Source organism: Grampus griseus (assembly GCF_964374135.1).
Source record: "Grampus griseus genome assembly, chromosome: 5".
In the NCBI taxonomy this organism is placed as follows: domain Eukaryota; kingdom Metazoa; phylum Chordata; class Mammalia; order Artiodactyla; family Delphinidae; genus Grampus; species Grampus griseus.
The window spans coordinates 16754257-16780418 of NC_138998.1; the positions used below are offsets into that span (position 1 = coordinate 16754257).

General features: G+C 38.9%; 1 protein-coding gene across 2 annotated transcripts in view; it reads right to left on the reverse strand.

Annotated features, from left to right (window-relative positions):
• Positions 1 to 26162, reverse strand: part of MED12L (mediator complex subunit 12L) — a gene marked incomplete at its 5' end in the record, with an annotated part of 324843 nt that overhangs the window by 44169 nt on the left and 254512 nt on the right. For both annotated transcript variants that reach the window (XM_082655449.1, XM_082655448.1), the window contains 15 exons: positions 481 to 616; positions 813 to 922; positions 1950 to 2039; positions 4242 to 4353; positions 6269 to 6430; positions 7256 to 7446; positions 7563 to 7637; positions 8260 to 8448; positions 11433 to 11632; positions 14842 to 14955; positions 15675 to 15776; positions 16162 to 16282; positions 17924 to 18065; positions 18795 to 19022; positions 23599 to 23730. In XM_082655449.1, coding sequence (XP_082511575.1) covers positions 481 to 616; positions 813 to 922; positions 1950 to 2039; positions 4242 to 4353; positions 6269 to 6430; positions 7256 to 7446; positions 7563 to 7637; positions 8260 to 8448; positions 11433 to 11632; positions 14842 to 14955; positions 15675 to 15776; positions 16162 to 16282; positions 17924 to 18065; positions 18795 to 19022; positions 23599 to 23730 — 2104 coding nt within the window. The remainder of the gene's footprint in view (positions 1 to 480; positions 617 to 812; positions 923 to 1949; positions 2040 to 4241; positions 4354 to 6268; positions 6431 to 7255; positions 7447 to 7562; positions 7638 to 8259; positions 8449 to 11432; positions 11633 to 14841; positions 14956 to 15674; positions 15777 to 16161; positions 16283 to 17923; positions 18066 to 18794; positions 19023 to 23598; positions 23731 to 26162) is intronic.

Below are 26162 nucleotides of genomic sequence, written 5' to 3' on the forward strand. Positions count from 1 at the left end.
GACCTCAAGGTAACCATCGGTTATTTTATTAGTAAGGTCATCGGGTATGTTAATTTTTTTTCCTGCATCGTTTGTTTGCACTTTATTTCAAAGACTGTGTTAGTGGCTGGTCAAATGAATCGAATTTAGAAATATCAATGCAAATGTTTATTTTTCAACTGCATGCTGCCAGTCGAAGGCCAAATTATCCTAAATCTAACGTTGGCATTTTGGTTATACATTTGATAAGGGATTTCTAAAGTTCCTTAAGAAATTAAATGTTTTATGAATATAATTATTTTAAGAAAAATCTCCAAGTTATATATACTTATAACTTTTGGGTACTGGGAAGCTGAGGTAAAGCAAATAGCAAAATAATCACATTACATTAAGTTGAATGCAATAAATAGTATCTAATTTAAGTAGTGATAAGATAACATGCACTAAATAACAAATCCATAAACAATGAGAACCCACAATATAAGCAGGTCACACACTTACTTTCAGTTTCTTTACTAAGTTCATGTATGCGCGTTTGTTCTCTTCAGATCCCCCTGGGGATGCATTTGATAGGTCAGAGGCCAATGTTCCATTGATTAAAACACCCAGCATGTCAAGAACTGTTGTGAATAATTCACTAGGAGGAGAAAGAAAGCATTTGCACCTTAAAGCAAAACCAAGACACTCTTAAATAACTGAGCATTTTTATTTAAGGCACAGAATTATTAGTGGTACCGAAGAATATACGATGTGATAGAATTTGTAGTCAGTATATCAAAGCCTTCACTACACACGCATGCAGCAAAATCAGTGTGAAATGAATAAGAACATACTTGTTAGTGTGCATGTCGACGGTTCCAGAAGTAATGATCTGAAGGAGAAGAAGGGCCCAATCTGTCGTCCACTGGGTGCTTCTCTGCACTGTGTCAAACATTCCTCCCACCTTGCACATAAAAAATACAATGAAAAAATATGCACGGTGTTACAGAGAAAATACCACCCTCACCACTTTATGCAACCAAATTTTGATTGGTTTAAAAATTTTTTTAAAAGGTGCTCTAGTTTATGGATTATCTTGTCTTCTCTCTCACCTAGCTATATATTTGCTACTCTTTTTGGTTCCATTAGAACAGGAACTGGTCATTCCAAAAAAAAAAAAAAGAAAGGGGTACTCTAGTGTAGACATGTCATCAACATGAATTACATACTAGTATAATTAGCTTTCTTTTGTCCCTAAATTTCATGATATCCAGTTTCATGACGTAATTTTCATCTAATTAAAGCTGAATAGATCAAAACCGCGGGACTCAATTATCTACAACTTTGTGTTGTCAGTTACTATTGAATCTAAGCCTGTTGTCATAATAACACTTGGAAATACCCAGTAACAGAGAAGTAAAGACAAGCGCCCAGGGCTGCTTGTTCACGCGCGGGAATTAATAGCAAATATCAGGCAAGCCATCTTCCAGAGTAGCTTTTATCTGGGCTGTACACTGAGAAAAGGAAAAGTCAGAGGAATGTGCAGTGGGCAAGGAATTTTAAACTTCTATAAAACCTCCCTGTGGGGATTTGTCTTTATGACCAATTTGATGGAAAGTTTGATAAAATTTTGCCTTAAAGGACGTTTTAATACAGTTTTTAAGCAAGTACGGTAAAAGCTAACACATCTCAAATTAGTTCTCTAAGACCTACTCTTGGCACAAATGGAAAAGAGAGAGAGATTCACTGCGGGTGAGGCGCAGAGGGCAACCCAATGCCTAAAATACCTACTGCTGTCCAGAAGCCAGACCAGACAGGAAGGACAGTGGCCAGGACGACAGAAGGTTTGAGAGACAAGGAAGTAGTAGAGAGAGCAAGCAGCAGGCCTCACCTTGGAATGGAAACTGTGGCCACAGCAGGAGTGGAAAGCTGGAGCTATTTTCACATTTAGATAAGTGTAATGAAGGGAGAACACTAGAAGCGTCTCTTACCAAATTCAGGCGGAGCTGCAATGCCTCGTGCATCATCTGTCGTGCTTTTATGTCATCTTGGTACCGTTCTTCTCTCCAATTACTTAAAATCTAAATCAGAAGATGAATGAAAACAACCCCCAAAACTTGTTTTCCCTGTTAAATTTGATTTTTCTCATATTTAAAGTTAAATTGAGCTTTTTTACTGACAGTCAAAAACAACTTCTTAGTTTAATAAATTAAAAACCAAGGGGAAAATAAAATTTTGCTTTCCTCCCCTTCCTCCACGCAGACAGAAATCTGACTATTTCTTTGTTTGGTATCTAATTACATACCCTGTTAAGAAAAATCTTATCTAATTACAGATCCTGTTACTAAGTCTTAGAAAATGCTGTAGAGGGTCATCAAGTTAAGCATTAACAAAAATAAAGATTATTTTTAAAATGCATCATTAAACTGGTCTTATAAAGATAAGTATAAAGACAGATAGAATTACACTTTATATCAGTCTTGTCCTGTATTTCTAGGGACATGCTGTGAATCCTAGCAAAAGTATTATTCTGATGTTTCATTGAAGGCTTGCTAGTTTATAAACTTGTCTTCCTTGATAAAGATATTGTAACCTATTTTGAAAAATATGACCTATTGGACATCAGTGGCATATCAATTTATTAAGTAACTGCTTCCTCACTGATTCAGACAAATGTTGGGAAGGGAAGGGTTGCTTAGCGAAGGCAAACCACAAGTGGGGAACACCCAGAATCAGATATAAGCAAAAAAATCCCAAACAAACCCATACTGCCATGCTCTGAAATAGGGCACCAAATGAGAATCATCTCAAAAGAGCTGAAATGAGTCGTATGCAGAAGTAACTGAGCCCAAGAGATGACTTGTAAGTACACCTCATGGTAAAAGGAGAGCACTTCCCAAATATCATCAAAAGATACGGATGAACCTTCCCCAAGGCAGGTGAAGGGTACAAGGCAGTTAACAAAACACACACGCTGTCATGGAGCTGACATTCTGATAGCGGGACAAATAAAAATAAGTGGAACAAGTGGTATGAAACCAGGGCAAGGGGATAGAGAATGACTGTGGTCCTACTTTTAGAGAGTGATTGGCGGGGGGATGTGGGGGGAGGACTAAGGAGGTGACATCTGAGCAGAGACCTGAGGAAGTGAGGGACCGGCCATGTTAATAACTTCCAGGGAAGGGGAGAAAACACACAACGGCTCTGCAATCAGAATTTGCTTGGCAAGTTCAAAGAACAGTAACATGGTCTCTGTGTACAGAGTGGAGTGAGCGAGGCCATGCCGGGCAGGAAACAAGGTAGAGGTGGGAGCCAGTGCCCAGTCGTGGAGGGCCATGTAAGCCTAGACCCGGAAGTTTTATTCTAGGTATAGTAAGAAACACTGCAGCATTTTGGGCACTGGAAAAATATGTGGTTTACACTTAAAAAGGATCACTCTGGCTGCTGTCTAGAGAATAAGTCTCACATATCCAAAAGGGAGCGGATGACGAGAGGACCAAATGAGTTAAGTGTCTTGCTCATGTTCATCTAGTACCGTACCAGAAGACACGGTGTCACAGAATCACAGCCCCACGGGAGGTCTCCATCAGATGCTACCGCAGGATAAAACATCCCATATAACCAAGTCTACCCGCTCTGCTCCACTCTATACTTTCTAATTCCACTTTGATCACTCAGTTTCCTTGCGGTACACAGAATATAAGTGCTCTGAATAGTGACCAGGAGAACTGTGATTGGTGGAAAGGCAAAGTCCAAAGTCTTTGTAAGTGAACCAAAATGCCTTCTGATTTATAAATGAGTATCTTGTGCACTTGGCCAGCATCAGTCTGGCTCTCGCAGTAAAACTGAGTTTCTGAACCTACATAGCTCAAGCTGAGACCCTGCCTGCTACATGGAAGCCCAGCAGAGGAAGTGGAGAGAGGTCCCTTTTGTCGTACTGCCATGTCCCCTGCGACACAGATTGCTCCAGGACCTCTCCCATGAGGCAGGGTCAGGAGAGGAGCAGATATGACAAAATTATGTGCAATCTGCAAAACGTTACTTTTATAGTCTACAGACATTCACCCAACACGTAATTAATATTATACTATCGTTAATCTCATGGTGACTAGAATGCCAGGTAGGAGAACAGGGCATGGACGGTGTTTTCCTGCTTCTAATCAAAACATGTTGTGCCCTTATTTTAAGGGCAGTATTTGAGTTTAAGCTCAGTATTTGAAAGGAAAACAAATGAATGCCATTAGGAAAATACCTGCCTGGCTCCATATTCTACTGTACTTTACCTGGTTAACTTGATTCTGCAGAGAGGTTAGGAGGCCTTCTCGTTGTTCATCTTGTCCCTTAAGGCAGGTAAGGACCAGGGAGAGGAATGGTTGTTGACTCAAAAGAGACATACTACAAAGGAAGTAATAACAGCAGATCTAGTTAGAAAGAAAGGATTACTTCATGTGCCACATTGATGTCTTGCCCTCGGGTTACTGGCTCTTATTTATTTTACTGTTACAAAAGGGAGGGGAGTAGTAAATAGCCAGGATTACTTGAAAAGTTAAATCATATCTCTAACTAATATGGTTAAAAGTCACTGCAATACTTCTAAATAATTTAATATGTTCTCTTGCCCTCGAAAGAATTCGCAAACTAGCATTAATTCGTACTGCATACGAGTGTGCTGGGGGGTGCAGGGAGAAGAGAAGGTGCAGTTTCCATCAGTAAACTGAATTTAAAGGTACACATCAGGAGGAGTATCACTTTATACACAGAATAAAATGACGAAATTGTAAACTTCTCTTTCACAACATTCGTATTTTAGGGTCCAGGAAACAGGCCTATACGATTGTTCTGCCTGCTTTGTTTTTCAGCACATTTCTCAAGACCAAACAGCTGGGTATGGGTAGAGCTAAGTAAGATGCGCACTGAGGTCTGAGGACTCCAAAACCAGAATGCTTGCTAGTGAGCTAGGGCACAGCTCTGCCACATCCCCCAGGCTTGACTTGTAAAGTGGTTTTAAGACGTCTGATAAAAAACCCATTTTAAATTGTCATTTTAGTACCATTTCTTCCATGACCAGGAACAACTGACAAAGCATACTGACAAACTAACTCTGCCACACCGGAAAGGAAAATTTCTTAAGATGAGATCGAGGTCAAAATATTTCAATCTGCTTCATCTTACACCGGCAGAGCTGAGAGAGGCTCACTTGGGAAGAGGTCAGCTTCAGACTCTGACACACCACCTCTGCTCCCCGTGGGAAGTGTGGCAATGCACATGCCATCACCCATTAGCAAATCGACTTTGAGAATTAAAACTGAGTCATCTGGTTGATTAATAAATACTGGCAAAGATGACAAAACAACCCAACAGCATACACGCAAAGCGAGGTCAACACCAAAAGGTATCAATACTTCAGTTAAGAAAGGAGAGCGCAGACTCAGAGGCCAGACCACCTGGGTTTCAACCCCAGCTTTACACCTCCTTAGCGGTGTGTCTTTGAGAAATTTACTTCACCTTTCAGTGCCTCTGTTTCTTCATCTTTTAAAAAGGATATGATGAGAGCACCTATCACATATGATTGCTGTGAGATGTTCACGTATGTGTATAATGAGTTTTATACAGAGGCTGGCATTTCATATGGGCTCAGTAAATGGCAGCTACTAAAAAATATTGCTGATTAGGGGGCAAGAAACCTGTATGTTCATGTTTTTCAATGTTAGGAATTTCCTTTTACTCCCGGGGCACTAAATTCATCACGGTTTCACATCAGAGTGTGCTTACGTTCCTTCTCAGTAACATGGTCAGTTTTCCAATAAAATTACTTGAAACCTTTTCTAGGGCATAAAATTTTAAAAACATTCAACTTGGAGGCTTATAAGTTAATATCTAGTCTAGAACAAGAGTCCTAAATGTTAAAAAGATCAGTAACTATTTCAGGGTCCAGCATGACAGAATCATAAATTATTCTATGAAATTGAAGCATAAGTACCTAAATAACAAGAAAAACAACAACAACAAAAGAACTGTTGAATACAGGGACCAAGTGGATATCCAGATTTGATTCAGCAGGTCTGAAGTCAGTATTTTTAATAGTGTAGCAGTGATTGGGGTACACAGGCAGAATTGAGAGCTAGTGTACTACATATTATAATCTGGGATCTTTGAGGAACAGGGATTTGCCTAACAGAATGTTCTCAGTTCCATATAAAGATGAAATTTCAATGGACTCTGAGTACAATGAGCCTGTGCATCTGTAGAATATTGGATTTTCTCGACTGCCCTTTAAATTCTCACATAGAAACACATCTTCCAGACGTACCTTTTCTGTTTTTGTCTGTCTCTTTCCTTTTTTGAAGAAGAACCCAAGTGCTGTCCCTTCTCCAGCTCCTCCCCAGCAGCTTTCAACACTCTTCCCTGCACAGAAGTCGGCAGCCTAGCAATTAGGGGGGCTACCAGCCACACGCCCCTGCGTTCAGAGGAACTAAAATCAGAAAAAGATGTTATACCCAAAGAGGCATCCTTTTTCTCTGCTCTCACGGTTCTAATAGAAACTCCAGAGCATCACTTTTATGCGCAGGACACAGATGATTCTAACATTCCCCCTTTTACTCCCATACTCTCTTTCCTCTTGCCAAATACCAGACATTTGCACACACTCTTCAGTCATGCTTATGGAAAGCAATAAAAGGTGGGGTTCTGAGGGGAGACGATAACTAAACTTTTTTTTAATTCTAGAAAAGTGTTTTTCTATGATTCTGGCTTTCTGAGCAGTAACAGTCCTTTTGTCTAACAAGCGATATACTTTTCTGTCATGGTTAAAATATGAAATGTTCCGATTATGTTTAAGTATGTAAATAACCAATTTTTAAAGGTTCAAAATTCACTAGTTATACTTTACACCTAAATGATGAAATACAGGTCTATCTGCCTTTTGTGATTATCATTTGAGCAAAACTGCCAATTAATAAAGATGGCAGAAAGAGTGTTTATTAGGAATAAACATATTAGGAATACCATGGAATAGAGCAGCCTCAGGGCACACTAGAGAAATTCTTCTGTCCTGAATGTCATCTGTGGTTCCAAGGAGTCGGGGTCTGCTCAACCTAATATTTAGAACACTAAGATATCACCCACCCCAGCAGCATGGCCCTTTAACATATTAAATAATGATAATGGACACTTACAAGTAATTATTTTCTTCACAATCCTGCAGCTTTATGAAAAAAATAACTGCATTATGAGAATAAAATGTACGGTTACGTGTGAAAAATTAATGATAGCCTCATAAAACTACAGAAAAAAATACCTTAGAAATGTCTTTATTCCATTCTGTCTTGTGCTACTCGTATCGGTACTTCCAATCCCGTTTGGGTTGAAGAGGCCCATACCCGAATTAGAAGAGTTATTGTTCAGGTCGGCCGACTGCTGGAATACCTCTATTGTTGCCTTGGCAATATTGTCCAGTAGGTTGTTCATTTCAGCCACCGAACCAGAGCCCTGGAGTTAGACGTGAGAAAACCAGCACGCGTGTGTTTTACTTTATCCTCAAACACCAACGTGGTTTTGCTTTTCATAAAATTTTGTACACATACACGCTTTCAATATATACTCACAGGGTCCTTCAAGCACTGTTTGATCATTAACTGAAGTTCCAGCCAGGACTGCCTCAGGGTCCACTGCTCAAGATTCTGGGGAAAATGGAGTGAACACATTAGAATATTGAACGTGTTTTAAAACGTAATAATTCCTTGCACTATTCTCTTTCTCAAGAAACAGAGGAATGATCATACACAATAAAGGGATTTATATGAATCAGAAGGCTTCCAAGTCTATTACATATGCTCATTATAAACACAAAGAAATAAATAGGAACTTTAAAATAATGTGCCTTACTCTGCTAGGCACTGTAAATGAATAAGACAAACATTTCTTCTCCCAAAGTCTATCTAACCAACCACCTAAAAAAATGATTTCGATATTTTTTTAATAATATACTTAAGACAGTCCCTCTACAAAGCTTGTTTCTCACGTAAACACAGTACTGACTTAACACATCAATATTTATATAATGGTTATACACAGTTTGCAGTATCTGTACTACCCAGCAATAAAGTGTGGCAATTACACGAAACAGAAAATTGGGGGAATAAAAATCCCAATTTTTCAAATCCCAAAAATAGAATTAATTGAAGTTAAGAATTACTTAGCAATGACAAAAAAAAAAAAAAAAAGAGGCAGAGTAACTCTTGCTATAAACACAAAGAATGTGTCAAATAACAAAACCACAATCTTTATACTATTATCACTCACCTGAAGAATGCGTTTAATGTGCTGTCTTTGTAGGTTGTCCCCCTCTGTACATTCTTTAATGCCATGAGGATAACAGATCAGCTGCAATAATTTCTGTGCTTGCATATTTGAGAGCACAGGGTCCAAAATAAGTTCTTTGTCTGTGCATAATCTTTCAGGTTCTTTTAAGCAATGCTCTCCTACCCATTCCTAAAAATAATGCAGCAGTTATATTGACAGGCAGAGACTTTCATCAATATGTATACGTAATATGTACTAAACTCATGGTGCACAACAGAAAGCGGACAGGAATCTTCCAATTTAAAAAATATTAGATGGAAAAAGTGGGAGGGAAAAGGCTTACAAGCAAATTTTCTAGTATTTTGACTCCTTAAAAATACAAAGTAGAATCTTGGTTATAGAAAATTTTTAAAAAGGAATGCAAAAAAAGAAATAGGCAAAAAATACAGCAGGGGCAGAAAAAGCTAAATAAAGAAAATACTGGTATGTGTTTTCAGTCAGAGAATGAGGCCTTGCTCTAAGTAATGTTTTGTAATCATTTTTTTTAACTTCCTATATAACAGTAGTGATTCTATATTATAATATGTATTCTTCATTTTTATGGAATGCACTATAATATATTCCACTGAATAGATAGGACATAGTATAACATGGAGAAAATTGTCTTCCTTTTTTGATATCATTATGAATAATGTTACCACTGTAAATAAATATTTGTGCACATGTATTCTCTGTACAATTATTTTCTTAGGATAATTTCATGGAAGTGCAATTGCTGGGTCAAGGGGGATAGCAAACATTTAAGGCTATTGATGCATATGGCTAATGGACCTCTGGGGAGTTTCCACCAAATTAAAATTCTTTTAAACAGCTTTTCTTCATCATTTTTTCAAAGGCAAGTTCTTGTACTAGATGGGGTAAGAAATCATCAGAAGTACTAGAGCCAAACTTGAACCCAGATATGTTTCTGAGGAAACCTGTTTCTTAACCACCTCATCAGTGGCTCAAGGCTGGCTGTCCATTAAAATCACCTGGGGAGTTTGTTAAACTTCCAAACCCAGGCCCCATATCAGAGCAATGAAATCAATCTCAGGTAATGCTACCCAGGCATCAGCAATTTGTTAAGCATCAAAATATTTTTTAAACTCTCCAGGTGACTCCAATGTGTACCCACACTTAGAAACCAAGGCACAGCTCGGTACCCTCTCAACATCTATATGACTAATAGCTAACTTTTACCATGGTTACAGTATACCTTAAGAAAAACATGACCCTGTCAACATTATATCTATAGCAAAGTGAAAAAGAGTATATATGGTAGGCCTTTTTATAGAAGGAAGGAGAATTTAATGCAAAATGGAAAGAAAAACCAGAAATAATGAAATTGATCACCTAGGGCAGGGAGGAACCCAGGGTAGGAAAGATGAGGGAGGGAGATGTACATCTCTCTGAATACACACTATTGCTCCTTGACCTTTGGAAGTATGTTACTCTAAAGACAGAGCTAGGGTAGAAAAAGAAATCTAAACTGAACACAAACAAAACCAAATGAAATCAACTCTATTTCAAGTGAATAACATATCCACACTGAAAGAGAAAGGTCAAATAACTTTTTAACATAATACTGTAAACGCTTAGGGAAAAAAGAGCTACAAACAAATCCTCAGCTCCTTTTAGTAGGCTGGTTTTTCACAGTGGTATAGTGGTAGTAATTCTGAACCTACTTCAGGTGTTTTGTAGAATTCAACCAATGAGTAAATGGTTGATGTTATTGGTAGCCAGGGTTCTTACTGTGGAAGAAGGCGGTATTAATATGGAATGAGGGAATGCAAACAAAAATTTGTGCAGTTTGATTGGAATTGGAGGTATCGGTATAAACTCATGATTATACACACACACATTTATGTACATGGATGTTCTTTTCCCCCTAGATCTGTCTGCTGAAAGGGCCTAGAAGCAATGAACACACATTGTGCATAGCAACAAGCACACGTAGTGCTCGGATCTTGGTTTCTAAATACCGTCCTCTACTAAATGGAACCAGGGTTCCATGAAGGAATGAGTAATTCCAGGTCTGGGGCAGGGAAGTATAAGATAGGCCAGAAAGTAAGAAAATACTTGTTATTTAAAAAAAAAAAAAGAGAGAGAGACGTGTCAAAATAACACAAGAGTCAGCATGAAAAGATTGATTCACACTGGACAAATGTGGGATAATTTGAACATGAAAATAACTGAGGACAGTATATTATAACATATATGAAAAAAAATGAATGAGTGGAAGGAAGGGAGGGAGGGAGGACAAGGGTAGGCTCTTCCTAGAGTAGAAAGCAAACTGATAAATGTGGAGGGAGTGGAAGAGTTGGGAAAAGCCATTTTGCAACCATTGTAGTAAAGACTGGTGTGGACAAGAATCAGAATGGATGCTATATGTGAGGTGGGGAAGAATGATGAGGAACAGAAAACTTGCACTGTCTCAGAGTGTCTCCCCAAAACTGTTTATTAATTGCAAGGGAAAAAATAATAACTATACAATAGAAAAATCAAAAAATCATACAATGGAGACAACTTGATCAAAATTAACGTCTCCGGTGAGGTGCAAATGAACCTCATGTGCCTTCAGATGTGATTACCTGAGAGGAAAGAACATAACATACTTCTACAGTATCCTGGCCAGCAAAGCATGATCTGAAGCTAATCTACAGGAAACTTCAGACAAAGCCAATACTGGGACAACTGACAAAACTGGAATGTGGCCTATAGGTGAGAAAAAATTACCATGCCAATGCTACATCTCCTTACTTTTGATAACTGTAGTTTGGTTATGTTAATAAATGCTGTAATATTAAAAAGTAAAGAAGAATAATGCATGCCATCTACTCTCAAATGGCTCAGTAAAAAGAAAAACATTAAAAAGTATATGAGGCCACATTCACACACACATAGAATTAGGAAGCAAATGTGGCAGAATGTAAAAAATGACTGAATCCGTATAAAGGGCATACTAGAGTTCTTTCTAATTATTACAACTTTTCAGCAAATTTGAAATTATTTCAAAATAAAGTTAGCAGGAAAAAGAGGACCACATATGTACAAGTTTCCTACAATATTGGGCATTTCTCTCCAAAGAACAGTTACATACTCAAAGTTAAAGGCCAATTAAATCTGAAGAATACCTGCTGACAGATAGTCCTCAGTACATATCTAGCATATTCTCTTAAATTGGCAGTTTCTATGGAAATGCTTTTCCCACAGGATTTTGAATTTTGTGAGGCAGTCCAGATATCATCAGCATTTCCATCACGTCGTAAACCCCTCATGGTGAAGTCGTCATTCTTTAAAGAGCTGACATTGTTACTGCCAATTTTGGCATCTCCTAAATAACAGAATCACAAAAGCAAAATCACAGACGTTCAAAATATTGCCAAATATTTGGGAAATAAATGAGGCAAGCATTCAGGGATTTAAAATATATGAATGGGATCATCATTGCATAGTCAGTTGTTCAGCAATAGAGAGGAGGGATTGAGAGAGTAAATGCTAGAACCCTGAGAAGTTTCATCAGACATGGGAAAAAAACCAACCAAACGAACAAAACAAAACATGTTCAAGACTCATTCTTTATTTCGTTTACAGAATTAAGTATGCTTTCACCAAACTTGGAAAGGCCATTATGAATCACACTTAATCATCACAGAACATTGATTTCACCAATATTTCAAGCATGAACGGTATTCAAATTCATTTGACTTATAGACAAGGAAAAAATGGGTTACTCACCCTTCTAGATGTCCCTTTTCCATTTCTTCTCTTACAATGACTTATTTTCTATCCATAGGTCAAGAGAAAAGTTTTGCCTTAGCCCACCTTACTAGCAACTTCTTGACAAGAGAGATTTATTTCCCTGGGAATGGAAAAGGGCAATGCATACTAAGGAAGCCCTGGAAAACAGGGCATTCATTGAATAACCCATGTCTTTCACTTTCCTCTCTGTAAACATCCAAATTAGAAAACCTCACCTGATCAACCTCTAATACACTCAATAAAACGAAGCTCAGGAAAGTGTTTTCCTCATTACAAGGTTCTGGGGCCGGGGAGGGGAACTGAGCAGAACGGTTGAATAGCTGGAAATAAGAAATCTTCTCTAGCCATGAAAGACGAGTAATTGTCATATTTTAAAAGTGAGAAATTAATATAATTTGGTGATAACGATTGCCAAATGACAACAGAGCCTCCAAACTCTTGCCTGTTTACCCACAGGATCGTAAGCGTTGAACAGGAAAAATTCCTGGAACCAACAAATGAGTTTAGATGAGGCCCTCACGGCTTCACTGTAAGTGAAACCAAGGCCGGGTCAGTGCAAAAAGCCTTTTAAAACCCACAGGTCAACCAAGAAAAAGTTTTGACTCTGCTAAAAAAAATTTCAGAAAATCAGAATTGCTTAGTGAATATTTGCTTATAAAATCATAAGAGGAGGGGAGGAATAAATAATACATTTCAACTCATCAATATCTTATTACGTATTATACATTTCTCATTCAAATACTCATACAAAAAAGTACCAAGTTCACTCCACTCACAGACGTTTGTTTAATTCAACAGAGCTCTTCAGGAGCTGAAACAAAGACCAAATTCTACATGTACCAACATTTAGCATGTTTTTTCCAACCTTAGGTGTATAAACAACTATTTCCGCACCTTGAGGTAAACTACTACAGAAATTAGAAAACAAATTCTATAAAACAACCCTATCTCCCTAACTCGGAATAGATCCTAGTGGATAGGACTTGAGAGAACATTGAGAACGACATGGTGAGGTAGATAAAACTGCAAAAACAAAACAAAGAAACAAACACCTCTGCCAGTCCTAGTCTAGGAGATCCTCATTCAGTTTAGATGTTAGGATGACAGAGAAGGTCTGGAAGGCTGTGCCAGAACCTTCTGTAATGGTAGAGACAATAGAACAAACACAGTGTTCAGGGACTGCGTGGTCCAAGGGTCTGCTGACATTCAACTAGCCTGATCCTGACTTCTCAGACCTGAAGAACTCTCCATGGCTTAGGAAGCTGTAAAATCTATCAAGAACTGGGGCCAATTAAAAAGGTCAAGGAAAGGCAATCAAAGAAAATAAACAGGTGATTATGCATTGAGATTAAAATATGGTTATCTGGATAGTTAAAAAGGTTGGCAAATCGTACTTGGGATTAGACTAGTCCTACAGATCAAGGGAATAATGTCTAGATGGGACGCGTCTTGGTTTCTGCCATTAAAATGTCTATCACTTATGCATTCACACTTCCAACATTAGTGTACGAAAAACCTACTCTTTAGTTTCTCTCATGGGCATTAGAGATACCACAGCAAAAATGTGAGTCCCTGACTTCATGGTACGTACATATATTTATTAAATAGAACTGACCAGCCAGCTTTCCTTTCAAACGTAGTCAGAGTAGAGCAATATGACTGACATGAGCATTTAATGTTGGCTGTACAATATTACAAGCTCAGAGGAGAGGGTGTGGCCTCCCGTGTGGCTCTACCTTTCCCTTTCTACTACAAAACCCACGGGCACTGCAAGAGGAGTGTGTGTGTGTGTGTGTGTGTGTGTGTGTGTGTGTGTGTGTGTGTGTGTTGAGGCGAACTTTTAGTAGTTTGTTTTATGAAAACCCTGTTATGCTTCCTCATCATCACCGAATAACACTTCTCAAGCAGGAGTATAAAGGGACAGGGTATATTCTAAAACATGTTTAAGACTCATCTAAAACAATTCCTATCCACTCAGTAAATTTAGTTCCAGCCAAAGGACGCTCCCTTGGAACGTTAGAGACAACTTTTGTTTAGTCAAGAACATAAGAGGGTGCCCAAAGTTGAAATTAGGCAGTGTGAATTCAAGACTTCCTAATCTTTCAAATCCTAAATGATTTATAGGATAAAAATGTCTTAAGGTATTGCACTGTAAATGAAAAGACAATACTACTACTCCCGGAGAATATATATCAATAAAGATATAAGGATGTCTTGGACGTTACAAATTAAATGAAAACAAAAGTGTGATATCCAATATTGATTTATCAATAGTATCAATATCATTGCAATTATCACCTCATTCATGAAAAAACTAAGGCAGATGACATAAACTTGTCTAGGGTCACAGTGGAAGCAGAATAACTAAGATTAAAACCCAGATTTTCTGGTTGTTCTAGTCCTAGAATATAATATGAAATTTAAACCTTTAGATAGATTACCAAATCAACTGTGTCCATCACAAAGTGTGACTTCTGCCAACAAATGAAGTCAAAACAACCCTGTGGGTCTAAGGATCTACAGTACATCAGAATGAAACATCCTGCAGTTAAAATGCCACAAAAAAAGTATTATATTTAAATTCCCCCAAAATTGTAGATAAGGGACAGACTCCTCCGAGGCCAACTGAACGTGAACTTGGAAAATGCCAACTAATTTTTCCAGGAGAACAAACAAACAAAAATATGTTTCTAATAATATTAATTAGAGTTAAACCTGAACACAAATTATTTTGTCTCAGTTTCTGGTGATTAACCAAGCTGAGTGCCAGGATAGTCTTACCAAGCATCATAATTGCTTTCAAGACAGCAAACACCGCTCCCACTTCAATGCTGTTGTGAGCAGCGGCTAAGAGGTGTCTATCACAGGACGATCTTATTCCGGGGAAAGGTTTGCCTAGGAGGAAAACAACAAACCTTTAATAGTCTCATCACCATCATTAACCATCTTTTGTAACCATTTACAGTCAGCAGAGCCTTTCATTGTCAGACTGTGGGCACTTAATTGCTATTAGCTAGCTTTAATTGATGCTTCAGGGATTCACTAAGAAACACTGACAGTATTCCTTACTTAACCTTTTCTTTTTAAATATTAAGACAATGGTGTTGCTCTTTAGAGAGATGTATCCAAAAAATCAGGAGGACTTTTATCCACTTCTGCTGTCTCACACACACACACACACACGCGCGCGCGCGCGCGGAAATGATCTTTAGGAACAGAATGCAGTAACACCCCTAGAATTCTTACCTTATGCCTTTCACCTTAGTAAAAGAATACATGCATCACCATTGCCCTAAGCTGCTACGGTGTGTTTCATTAGCAACACACACAGTATGTTGGAGGATCATGCTGCCCACCAGCTTGGCCTGGCTAAGGAGAAGAGGTATTTTTATTGTTTATTAACTCTTGATGTGAGTTTCTCAATACATCCTGATATTACCTCCATGAAAGGTGCTGACAGCCCTCTCAATGGCCATACCCCATGCCTTCATCACCTCAAAGCAAGCCCACCAAAATCAGGAAGGAAACTACAGAATGGACAGCCTACTTGGTCAATTTAAGCATATGCCTTCCAAATGAAAGCGTCATCAGAGGTATTTCAGCTGTCAGCTCACCGGTTGCTTGAGGTAATAGGCAGGCCTGGGGAGCTCGGAAGAGATGAAGTAGGAGTCGGCATGTCATTCTCGCCCCAGGCTCTGCGTCTGCATCGCCACAAGCTAGGAGAGAGGGATTTTAAAAGCAAGTTTTCTAACATATTCAAGAACACGTCTTCCACATTTCTATTCTGCTAAATTTTCTGGAATAATCTAAATAAATGCTCCTTACAGTAAAAAGTAAGACACTGTCTATGCTTTTCAGAGAAACCGGAATCCTTCCTTAAAAACAAGTACTGAAAGTGTCGTTTCCAACCTCTTCCGTTGGGATCCATGTGACTTTGTTTGGAATAACTGTTATAAAGTCTACCATCTCTACCCTGATGCCATATCACTGCCCAGTGCAGGTTCCCTTAAATTCTACTTTGTCACTGCCTTTTAATAGTTAGAAACCACTGCACCAAGACAACAATGAAATAACGAGCGCCGTTCTTGCATGCAGCCTTACCTGCGGCTAGGAGAGAGGGAAGAGCGACGTGCTGCACGACGTCCTCCAGGGAGAAACACTGTCGTGCTATCAGAATAGCAATGAAAGTAGCTAATGAATCATGGAATGAAAGGTCACTCACCTTCAAGAAAAACATTGACACGTTTTAATACCTAACACCCTTTTAAGTAACATCTAAGATTACTATCTAAGAGAATGTAGGCAATACGAATAAGATCTCAAATCCCAAATTGAACCGGTAGAGTGAAATGATTTATAATTATTACCCTCTAGGCCTCCTTCTACTTTAGAAGACAAAGAATGAGGTCTACCCACACGCCCAATGCTTTAAGAAGATACTAAGCTTTAGCTTGAGTACATGTAACTGAAAAACAAAACAATAAAACAGCAAAATCAAGAAATCCCTAAAAGATGCAGCATAAATAAGCCTTTTTAGCAGAATGCAGTATAATCTAGCGTTGCAGGGTAAGACCATTAGGAAGCAACAGAAAACAAGGAGGTTCCCCTAATTGAAAAACAAGCCTTATTAATGTTTTAGAGTCCCTTTTGGGAATAACCAATAACGATTCTGTAATATAATTAAATCAGTTTTAAAAACAACTTTGAAAATTCTCACCCGACTCCTAAATTTAAAGAAGAAAGAGTGAAGGTGAGTGAGACAGAGAATGAAAGAGGAGAAAGGGGAGGAAAATTAATTCATTCAGGGTGGAAACCTCTACCCTTTACAGATCTCACAAGACTTTGACAGAAAATAATAAGAAAAACAGCTGTAACAGCAGCCTCCACATTAAGTTGTCCTATATGCCAGTGACTATGGTTAGAGATTTACAAAGATCACCTCATTTAAGGGCACCCCACTGTGAGGTTCATACTATTATTAATTCCAACTTTACAAATGAGGGAACAAGCAGAGGTAAAGTGAAACAAAAAACAACCGAGACATTAAGGAACTACGTTAAAGATAAAAATTTGGGTCTTTTTCTGTCTGGAAGAGCAGGTCACAGATATGAGTTTTACATCTTAGGTGCCCACAGAATGGAGCAGGATTATCCACCTGGTCTTCAGATACCAGAACTAGGAAATAAACCTTCAACGGGGAGTCAGTTTTTAAAATGTATAAAGTTCTTCTATACATGAGATATACTAATATGCAACACAAATTACTGCAAGAAGTGATGGAAGTGATAGGCAGAAATAAAGAATCCAGATGGATTTTTAAGAAATTCACACACCACGGATGCAACATGCTCTCTGAGGATATCCGTGATCCATAAAGGATATCTCTTCATAAGCTTCCTAACACCACTACTAAGAAAGACTGGACACCCCTCTGAATCTGAGCCTGGATGTCCTGATCCCACACAACAGAACCTATACTCTCAGATGTTTTTTTTTTCATTCTAAGAAAACAAACTGGTGGTCTTCAGAATGTAAACTGCTTTAGTTAAATTATGTCCTATGCCATGAGGAACCCAAGGCACTTGGTAAAAACTATGAACAAACCACTCTGAGGAGACTATACAGAAGAAATCTCAGCTAACAACAAGGAAACTCTTGGCATCTCCACTCTAGATTAGGCTATTTTATTTTGATTTTTTTCCCTTTATTTATTGTTGGCAACCACATTCTGGTTTATTGCTTTCAGGGAGAGAAAGACAAAATAATTTACAATATTTCAGTTAATAGTTGAGTCAACTAAAAAAAATTACTAGCTAAATATTTAACTGCATAGTTGAGTTTTTAAATGAAAAAGAAAACTTACATCTACAGTGCAAAGTACATCATTAAACCCCCAGACGTGGTTTGAAGAACAACAAAGAGCCTTCAGGACTCCCAGCCACTCTGAACTGAGAACAGTGCAGCAGGCCGTCAGCTCGGAGGAGAAATTGGCTATGTCGTTAATCCTAGAAAGAAGAAAAAGAATATAGAAGAAAGTAACAAAAGAGAAATACTCACATACGATAAACTTAATGAACACATAATTTCAATATCATCAAACATGGCGTTCATTTCTTAGATTCAAGGATATAATAAAAATCCACTTGTCAAATAACCTAGTAGAACCTGGAGCAGAAGGGAAAGAAAATGTCTCCAAATGGTTTCTATTGGCTTGGCCAAAAAGTTCATTCAGTTAATGAATACATTGTTCAATAAAGTTCTGGGAGAAAACGAAAAATGTATCTTTTATCTTTACTTAAAACCGAACGAACGTTTCGAGCAAGCCAATATTTAATGCTGTTGAGCAACAAACAATAACCAGTATAGATGTCAATTAACATATTTTTAGTTCTGTGAACAAATCTGACCTGTAAATTCACATTTGTAAGGGCATCAAAAAAATTAAAAGGTCAGTCTAAATCCAGTGTTTTCAAAATCTGTCTTTTTCATTTGTATTTTTGTTATGCTTTTGAAAACATACCAGATAACTTACAGATTATATCTAGAGCATCTCACACCAGATCAATAAACCAGGTTAAGAAAATCATGGAATAGAGAAGTAAATGCAGGAATACAATAAGATTTTAAAACAAACAAACAAAAGCCAAATGTCTGCTTAGGCAATTATTAAAGCCCTTAATTTCAAAGGAGCAGCCATGCAACAACTGTGTGGTTAATCGTGAATCCCAGCTCACCTTCCAGCATCCTGATGGCCCATACATACATTCATGAGTGTGTTGCAGACGAAGCTGTAGCGATTGGCCGCATTGTCACTAAGGATCTTGCCCAGCATTGAGTAGTTGATGCTACGGGCTGAGGGATTCTCAATAAAATCCATCATGAAGTCTGGATCCCATCGCAAGTTAGAATTTGCAGGAATCACATTATTATATATGGTTTGCTTTACTTTTGAACAGGCACTACTGAGGTTACAAGAAGAAGAGTTAAAAGACAAAACAAAACTAAAATAACTAGAAAGGTTATTTCATTTAAGGACAGATTAAATGGCAGCTGTAATGTATTCCTAGAGAAGGTTCGCATTATGGGTTCTTCCTAATAATCGGCACCGGACACAGTGCTTGGAATATGCTAGTTCAATAGTTACTGAAAGGGTGGAAGAACAAAACAAGAATAAGACATCTGGGTACTAATCTTGATTATTTCCTAAGTCTTTTCTACATTTTACATGCTTTAAAAAAGAATCTACTATGGCTTCCAACAACTGTCTCTGAACAGTGGTTGGAAAGTGCTATTACTTAAGAATAATAAAAATGGATTGGATTACACATCAGGAACAACTTGGTGTTTTAGTCCTAATCATTCATCCTGTAAAGCGATTCCTCTCGGTACAAAGTATACGGGGGGTTCATGTGCCATGGCTACTCTGGGCACCACGGCACAGCTGAGAAAGAGAGGCTCACTCCCTGCCTTCAAGGAGCTTAAATTCTAGTAGGGGGATATGGGGAATACATACATTCTATGAGAGTACAGAAACTATTATATTGTTCCTAAAACTTTATCACACTGTACTTCTCAGCAGTATCTAGAGTTTTTTAAGAGCCTGGTCTACCACATTCAGAGTTACATCTGAAGAAAATGCAGAATATTATAAATTTATAAAGGGAATTAGAAAGCATCCCCTCTAACCCTGCTCTGCAGATGAGGCTGAGGGATGACCTGATTTCAAAGCTCAGATTCCATGTACACTTTGCTATTCTAGCCCAGTTGCTGTGGATAACAAATCCATAAGCCGCAATTCACCTTCTCTATTCAAGAGCTCTTTTAAGCAGCAAAGACTCTTTTCCTTTTAGATTAAGTTTTGGCAGCAAATTTATTTGTGATCAAGGCGACACACGTCTTGGTCTTATGCGCCTACATAAACAGTAGCCAGGAATGATTTCCTCAAAAATGAAAAGACATATAGATTCTTCACCCTAAGCTGTTAACATTGACAACTGCTTTAAGAAAATTGAGATTGTTCCGTTCAGTGTTTACCAAAAAGTGACTTTAGACATCCTCCTTCAGAATCACCTCTGGGGCATCTGTTAAAAATAAAAGACTCCTGGGCCTCACTGCAGGTGTACTGAATCTGTATGCTGAAAAAGCAGTCCCAGGACTTCCCCGGTGGCACAGTGGTTGAGAGTCCGCCTGCCGATGTAGGGGACATGGGTTTGTGCCCCGGTCCGGGAAGATCCCACATGCCGCGGAGCGGCTGGGCCCGTGAGCCATGGCCGCTGAGCCTGCGCGTCCAGAGCCTGTGCTCCGCAACGGGAGAGGCCACAACAGTGAGAGGCCCGCGTACCGCAAAAAAAAAAAAAAAAAAAAAGCAGTCCCAGGTAAAACTAAGTACCAAATATGCGTGGAAGCACTGGGCCAAGAGAGAGGACTGAAGCCACCCACTAAGTGGCAGCAAGTACAATCTTCTACACCCTTTTTCTTCGCCTACAACTTATATAAAAACTTGTCAGGGGTTGCTGAAGGATACAAGTTTGCAAACTGAAGTCACAACCTATTCAAAATGACAGAATTATACAGTCCCCAGTGTTTTTAAGAATCTCCCTTTTCCCTGTCTTAACCCTGCCAGGCTGCATATATTCTCACTTGGCAATAGTTCTTAATTTGTTTCATTTTCCCACTAAAAATGAAACAAAAACAAATTTTGCTCTCTGCCGGTTCCCTCCCTAATACCACGTCCCTGGTTTCCTCTACCACCCAATACTCGGAGTCTTTAAGGAAACAGAGTTCTGCAAATAGCAAAGCAGCATCTCTTGTTATTCAACTTTCCATTTAATTCTAACAATCTACCCCTGTCTGTCTTTGGAAACCAGAAGAATTCTGCTTTTCTTTCCTAATTTTTATAAAAGTCAGCCTCACTTTTCGATTAGTATAGAGACTTCTCTCAAGTTGATGCCCTCCTACCTCCTCTGGCAGTTCTTCTGAACTTTCACTTATTACACTCTTTCCAGATGAGCTCTAGGTTTTAGTGAAATGTTAGCTGCCACCTAGGTCACTCTCAAATTCTTAGCACTCTCTGTTGCAGGCGTATATGGAGTTTACAAAACCCCAAACCAAAACCAAACAAACAAAAACTCAGACATTTTCCTTCTGAAACTTGCATGTATAAGAAAAAACTGATAGAGTAATGAAAGCAACACCACCTTGAGGCCAAAATGACTTATGTTCAAATCCAGGCTTTATCATTTATTAACTTATAATGAGGAACAGTCATTTGTTGATAGGAAAAATCATTTCTACTTCCTGGGGTTGTTGGGAGGATTAAAGATCTTGATGGAAATAACCCGCCATAGTACCTGGCACAAAGCAGCAGCTCAGACGTGACTAATCAGAAGCAGACGTGACTAATGCTCTACTTCCTCCAAATATGATTCTTACACAACTTTATAGATGATGTTTCTGATCTAATCATTAAAACTGGTCTATTAGTATACAAACAGAAGTCTCTGCATATCTAGCTTCTGTTTGACCATTTTTCGTAATCCCAAGCTACAAATAATGCCTGACTTGAAGGTTTCCTGAGAGAAACGCAGTTCTCTTCCATGGCTTAGTCCAGGAAATTTTAGACGGGTAACCCCTTGTGAAGCCCCATGGTGCTGATGCTAAGTAGCCCCTCAGTTCATGGCTGGTCTCCTGAATCTCCACACAGCCAGTGCGCGTTACTTGAATTAACTCATTTAACATGCTTCACCACGCCGCAGGAGCATTAGAGGTCAAATACACCCAACTGTGGCTTCCTTGGGAAATTCACACGGCTGTCGCAAGAACCGAATCTTGTATGAGAAAGCTCTTTGAAAACTGTAAACTGAAACTGAAAGCGCTTTGTAAAGTAATAGAAGAATACGGGGGGGGGGGGGGGTTCCCTGGTGGCACAGTGGTTGGGGGTCCGCCTGCCGATGCGGGGGGCGCAGGTTTGTGCCCCGGTTCGGGAGGATCCCGCGTGCCACGGAGCGGCTGGGCCCATGAGCCATGGCCGCTGAGCCTGCGCGGCCGGAGCCTGTGCTCCGCAACAGGAGAGGCCACGACAGTGAGAGGCTCGCGTACCGCAAAAAAAAAAAAAAAAAAAATATGGGGTATTATTATTACAACATTTCTGTGGAAAGATGGTTCCTAAGACCCACTCAGACATTCCATAAGGGATTATTTTGAAACCTAATTCATTTCATAAAGAACATACTTTCACATTTTTCCCTATCAATACCATTAAAAATATCATGGTTTTTGATTTGCTATATATCATTCTTTAAGCAGATTTTTTTTTTTTTTGGCAGTGCCTACTATGAGCCAGACACTCTTCAAGGTGCTGGGATAGAGCAATGAAGAAACTAGAGAAAGTTTCTGCTCTCCTGAAGCTTACATTCTAGAAAGGAGCCAGACCATAAATAAATACATAATGTATGAAATGGGGAGGGGCAAAGTGCTAAGGTTCAGAGAATGACGGAGACCGGGGGGAGGGGCTATTTCCAGTGCGGTGGTCAGGGAGATAGAGCCCCAAACGAACTGTGTGAGGGAGCATCACGAGAGAGGTGACAGCAAGTGCAAAGGCCCCAAGGTGGGAGCGTGCTTAGAGTGTTGGGAGACCAATACGGACGTCCATGTGATTAGAATGGACAGAGAGAAAGTGGTGGAAGACAGGACTGGATCCAGTAGATCCTAAAGGCTAGGTAAGGACTTTGAATTCTATTCTGAGTAGATATGAGAAGCCACTGGAAAACTTCAAGTTATTCTTGTTTCAAAAGGATAACTTCTGAAGACATGTTGAGAATACACTTAAGAGAGTCAAGGGTGCAAGCAGAAAAACGAGTTAGAAGGACACTACGATGGTCCAACCAAGAGAGGAGCACGGTGGTAGTTGCCAAGCAATGAAGAGTGGTCAGATTCTAGATGTACCTGGGAGGCAGAGTTCATAGGATTTACGAACAAGCTGGATGCAAGATACAACGGAGCAAAGGAAACTGTAACTGACTATTCTTTCCTTGCCTGCTTCCAGATTCCAAATTTATTCTGCCAGCTATTACTGCCCCCTTCCCTCCCCCAACTTACAGTTAATCATCTAAATTTCCTCCAACACCATTACGGAAGTACAGACTCTCCAGCACCTGTCTACCTGTCGCGGGTACAAGTGCTAAGGTGCAGAGAATGACAGGGAGTCAGAGATGCTCTGCGAAGTAGGAAGTTCAAGGAATCAGAGAAGCAAACGCAGGGAGAAAGTAGGTATGCAAACAGTGGGGAGACAATGTTCCAAGAGAGGTAACAGCAACTGCAAAACACAGAACGTTTTCTCTTATATCAAAACTGCATTCAGAGCTAAACATGCATAGTGATTTGGAATAGGAGGTTAGAGCTACAATGAAAGATAATTCAATAGGAAATCTGGCAGATATAATTAGGATTAACTTTCATTATTCAAACAGATGACAATTCGGTACACAAACAAATACAGGCACAATCCTATTCCTATTCTTTTGACTTTCTTCTACCCACCTGAAGAGGTCTCCGAATTTACTTCTGAGGTGGCTACATGACACATAGAGATCATAGAGGTAGGCTAAGATGCATCTTTCTGGGGAAGAACATTCTGAGGGGTTCACCACATGCTTTACCACACCACACAATCTGAGGAGAAAAATATAGGAAGAAATGAGACACTTTGCTAATATACGTGTTAGCGCTTGGATCTTTTAGAGTGAGAATGTGTCCATGTATTACTCAAGGTAAAAAAAGATACCAGATTGTTAACAGTAATCATTATACCAAGTAAATAACTGCATAAAATCAGTTTTCTATTATGATATTGAAACACTAAATATTTTTTTAAAACTTCAGAAATGCCATTAACATTAAGAAATGAAAGAAATTCCTCCGTACAGAAGATATGTAGGGAGGAATCCACCAATAAAGCTGCTGTGACTAGGACACAAAAGTTGTAGGAGAGAATCTCTCATCAGTAAGAAGACTGACAAATTCTGGAAGTTTGCAAAGGGCGCCATGTCCACTATGTAAAAGGGCAATCTCTTCATATCAGTAAGTCTGGGAAATCTATTTTCAAGACCGTGAGCTGGTTCTGGCACGAACTTGAAGAATTCATGGTTTGAGGTCACATTCTCTTTGTTTTTCCAAACTAGAAACAAATTTATTTTAGTTTATCTTAATAAGAATTTAAGACCCCTTCTTTTTAGTGACATTCTCCGTAAGACTTGTGGTTCAGAAATACCACTATTACTCCAATTCCCCAGATCAGAAAGATGGCCTTTTGGGCCACAATTCATACAGAACAAAAGTTCATACGACACAGAAGTAAACACTAGCGGTCCATCCACCTATCTATGAGTCTGATTCCACTGTCATCCTGCATTCTGTTACAGGGCTCGGTACTACTACGACAGTGTCACAGATAACTCAGATTATTAAAGCTGAAAAGGGCTTTAGAAATCATCTGATTCACCTTCCTCATTTCACAAAGAGGGCTCTGAGGCTCAGAAAGGTGATGTATCTTGCCCACAAGGCAAAGAGCTACTTCACAGCAGATCCAAAAGGAGAACTTAGGTCTCCAGAACCCCAGTCTGGAGCCCTCTCCACTGTTTAGGGGACGGGAGGGAGGCTAGCATGTCAAGGCTGAGAAGGACCCTGGAGTCACAAACATCAGAGGTGGGACCTAGGAAACTATGCAAAGAAATAGCCACGTAGCATCCCAAGCCCTGTGAACTGACATCAGCAGAGGCAGGCAACTGATAAAGGCTGTCAATTATAGCAAAACTGTCCCACAGTAAAGGAGAAAAGTAGATGATTCAATCAGCTGTTACCTATATAAACCAAAAAATTCCAGGTATACCCTGAAAAGCAAAGAATTATTTTGTGATTAAAATAAACAAACATTTATTGAAAGTTTGCTAGGCATTTACTGTATCGCAGTAAATATTGAGTGTTTGTTTCCTCAATAATTTTGTCACTTACTCGAGGTAAGAAAAACATTTTACATTGAGATCCAATGTGCTTATTCATATAAGTGCAAAAAAAAAAGAAAAAGAAAAAACCCCCAAATAATAGTTTTGGGGAAAATACTTATCCTTACTCTACATGATAAAGAACAAATATAATAAACTGAATATCAAATATGATTTTATGAACATTTAATAGAACACAAATTTAAAATGTCAAAATAAATGATAATGAAATAAATTCCAAAATAACAAACAAACAAACAAAATACTCGTGAAAACCTATTATATTCATTTCGTGACCAACTAGAGATGGTTCCATACACGGTTTTAAAAAGTATGGTATAAAACAAACAGCATGAATGAGCTCCTAGTTAGAAAGACTTTTAGCAATCTGGGAGATTTATTAGCTATCTGATGTTGGGTACATCACTTCACCTACCACTCCATTTAACAGGCCCGAGTTTCCATTTCTTGACTTATAAAATGGTACTAATCATTCAACCCTACAGGGTAGTGGAGGGCTATAAAATAGTTCTATATTTCCTGGGTTCTAAGATGGTCATTTCCTTACATTTAAAAATATCAGGGATGTTTCAGATGTCACTTAGTAATAATCTAAGTGTATATTATCTGTGGCTATGCTCTCATATGAAGAGAAAGCTTACGGTCCACAAAAGCTAAAATATTTACTATCTGGCTCTATACAGAAAAAAGTTTGCTAACTTCTGATCTCAGAGAAGAAAATTGAAGAAAGAACCAAGAATAGGAGAGACAAGGTAGAAGGAAAGATTAGGAAAATATTAACTGAGGTGCCTTCAAGTGGTAAGATAATATTTGTTAGGTGAGGAAGCGTGTAAGTAGAGAAGAGGCCCAGAAATAATAAACTTAAATCAAGCTCAATGTTAGCAAAAGTTTAAGGGCATAAATGCTACTTAAGGCTAAAAGCGGAAGTCAAGAATGTATTTCTCTATGGCCCAGCAATCCCACTACTGGGCATATACCCTGAGAAAACCATAATTCAAAAAGAGACATGTACCACAATGTTCACTGCAGCTCTATTTACAAGAGCCAGGACATGGAAGCAACCTGAGTGTCCATCGACAGATG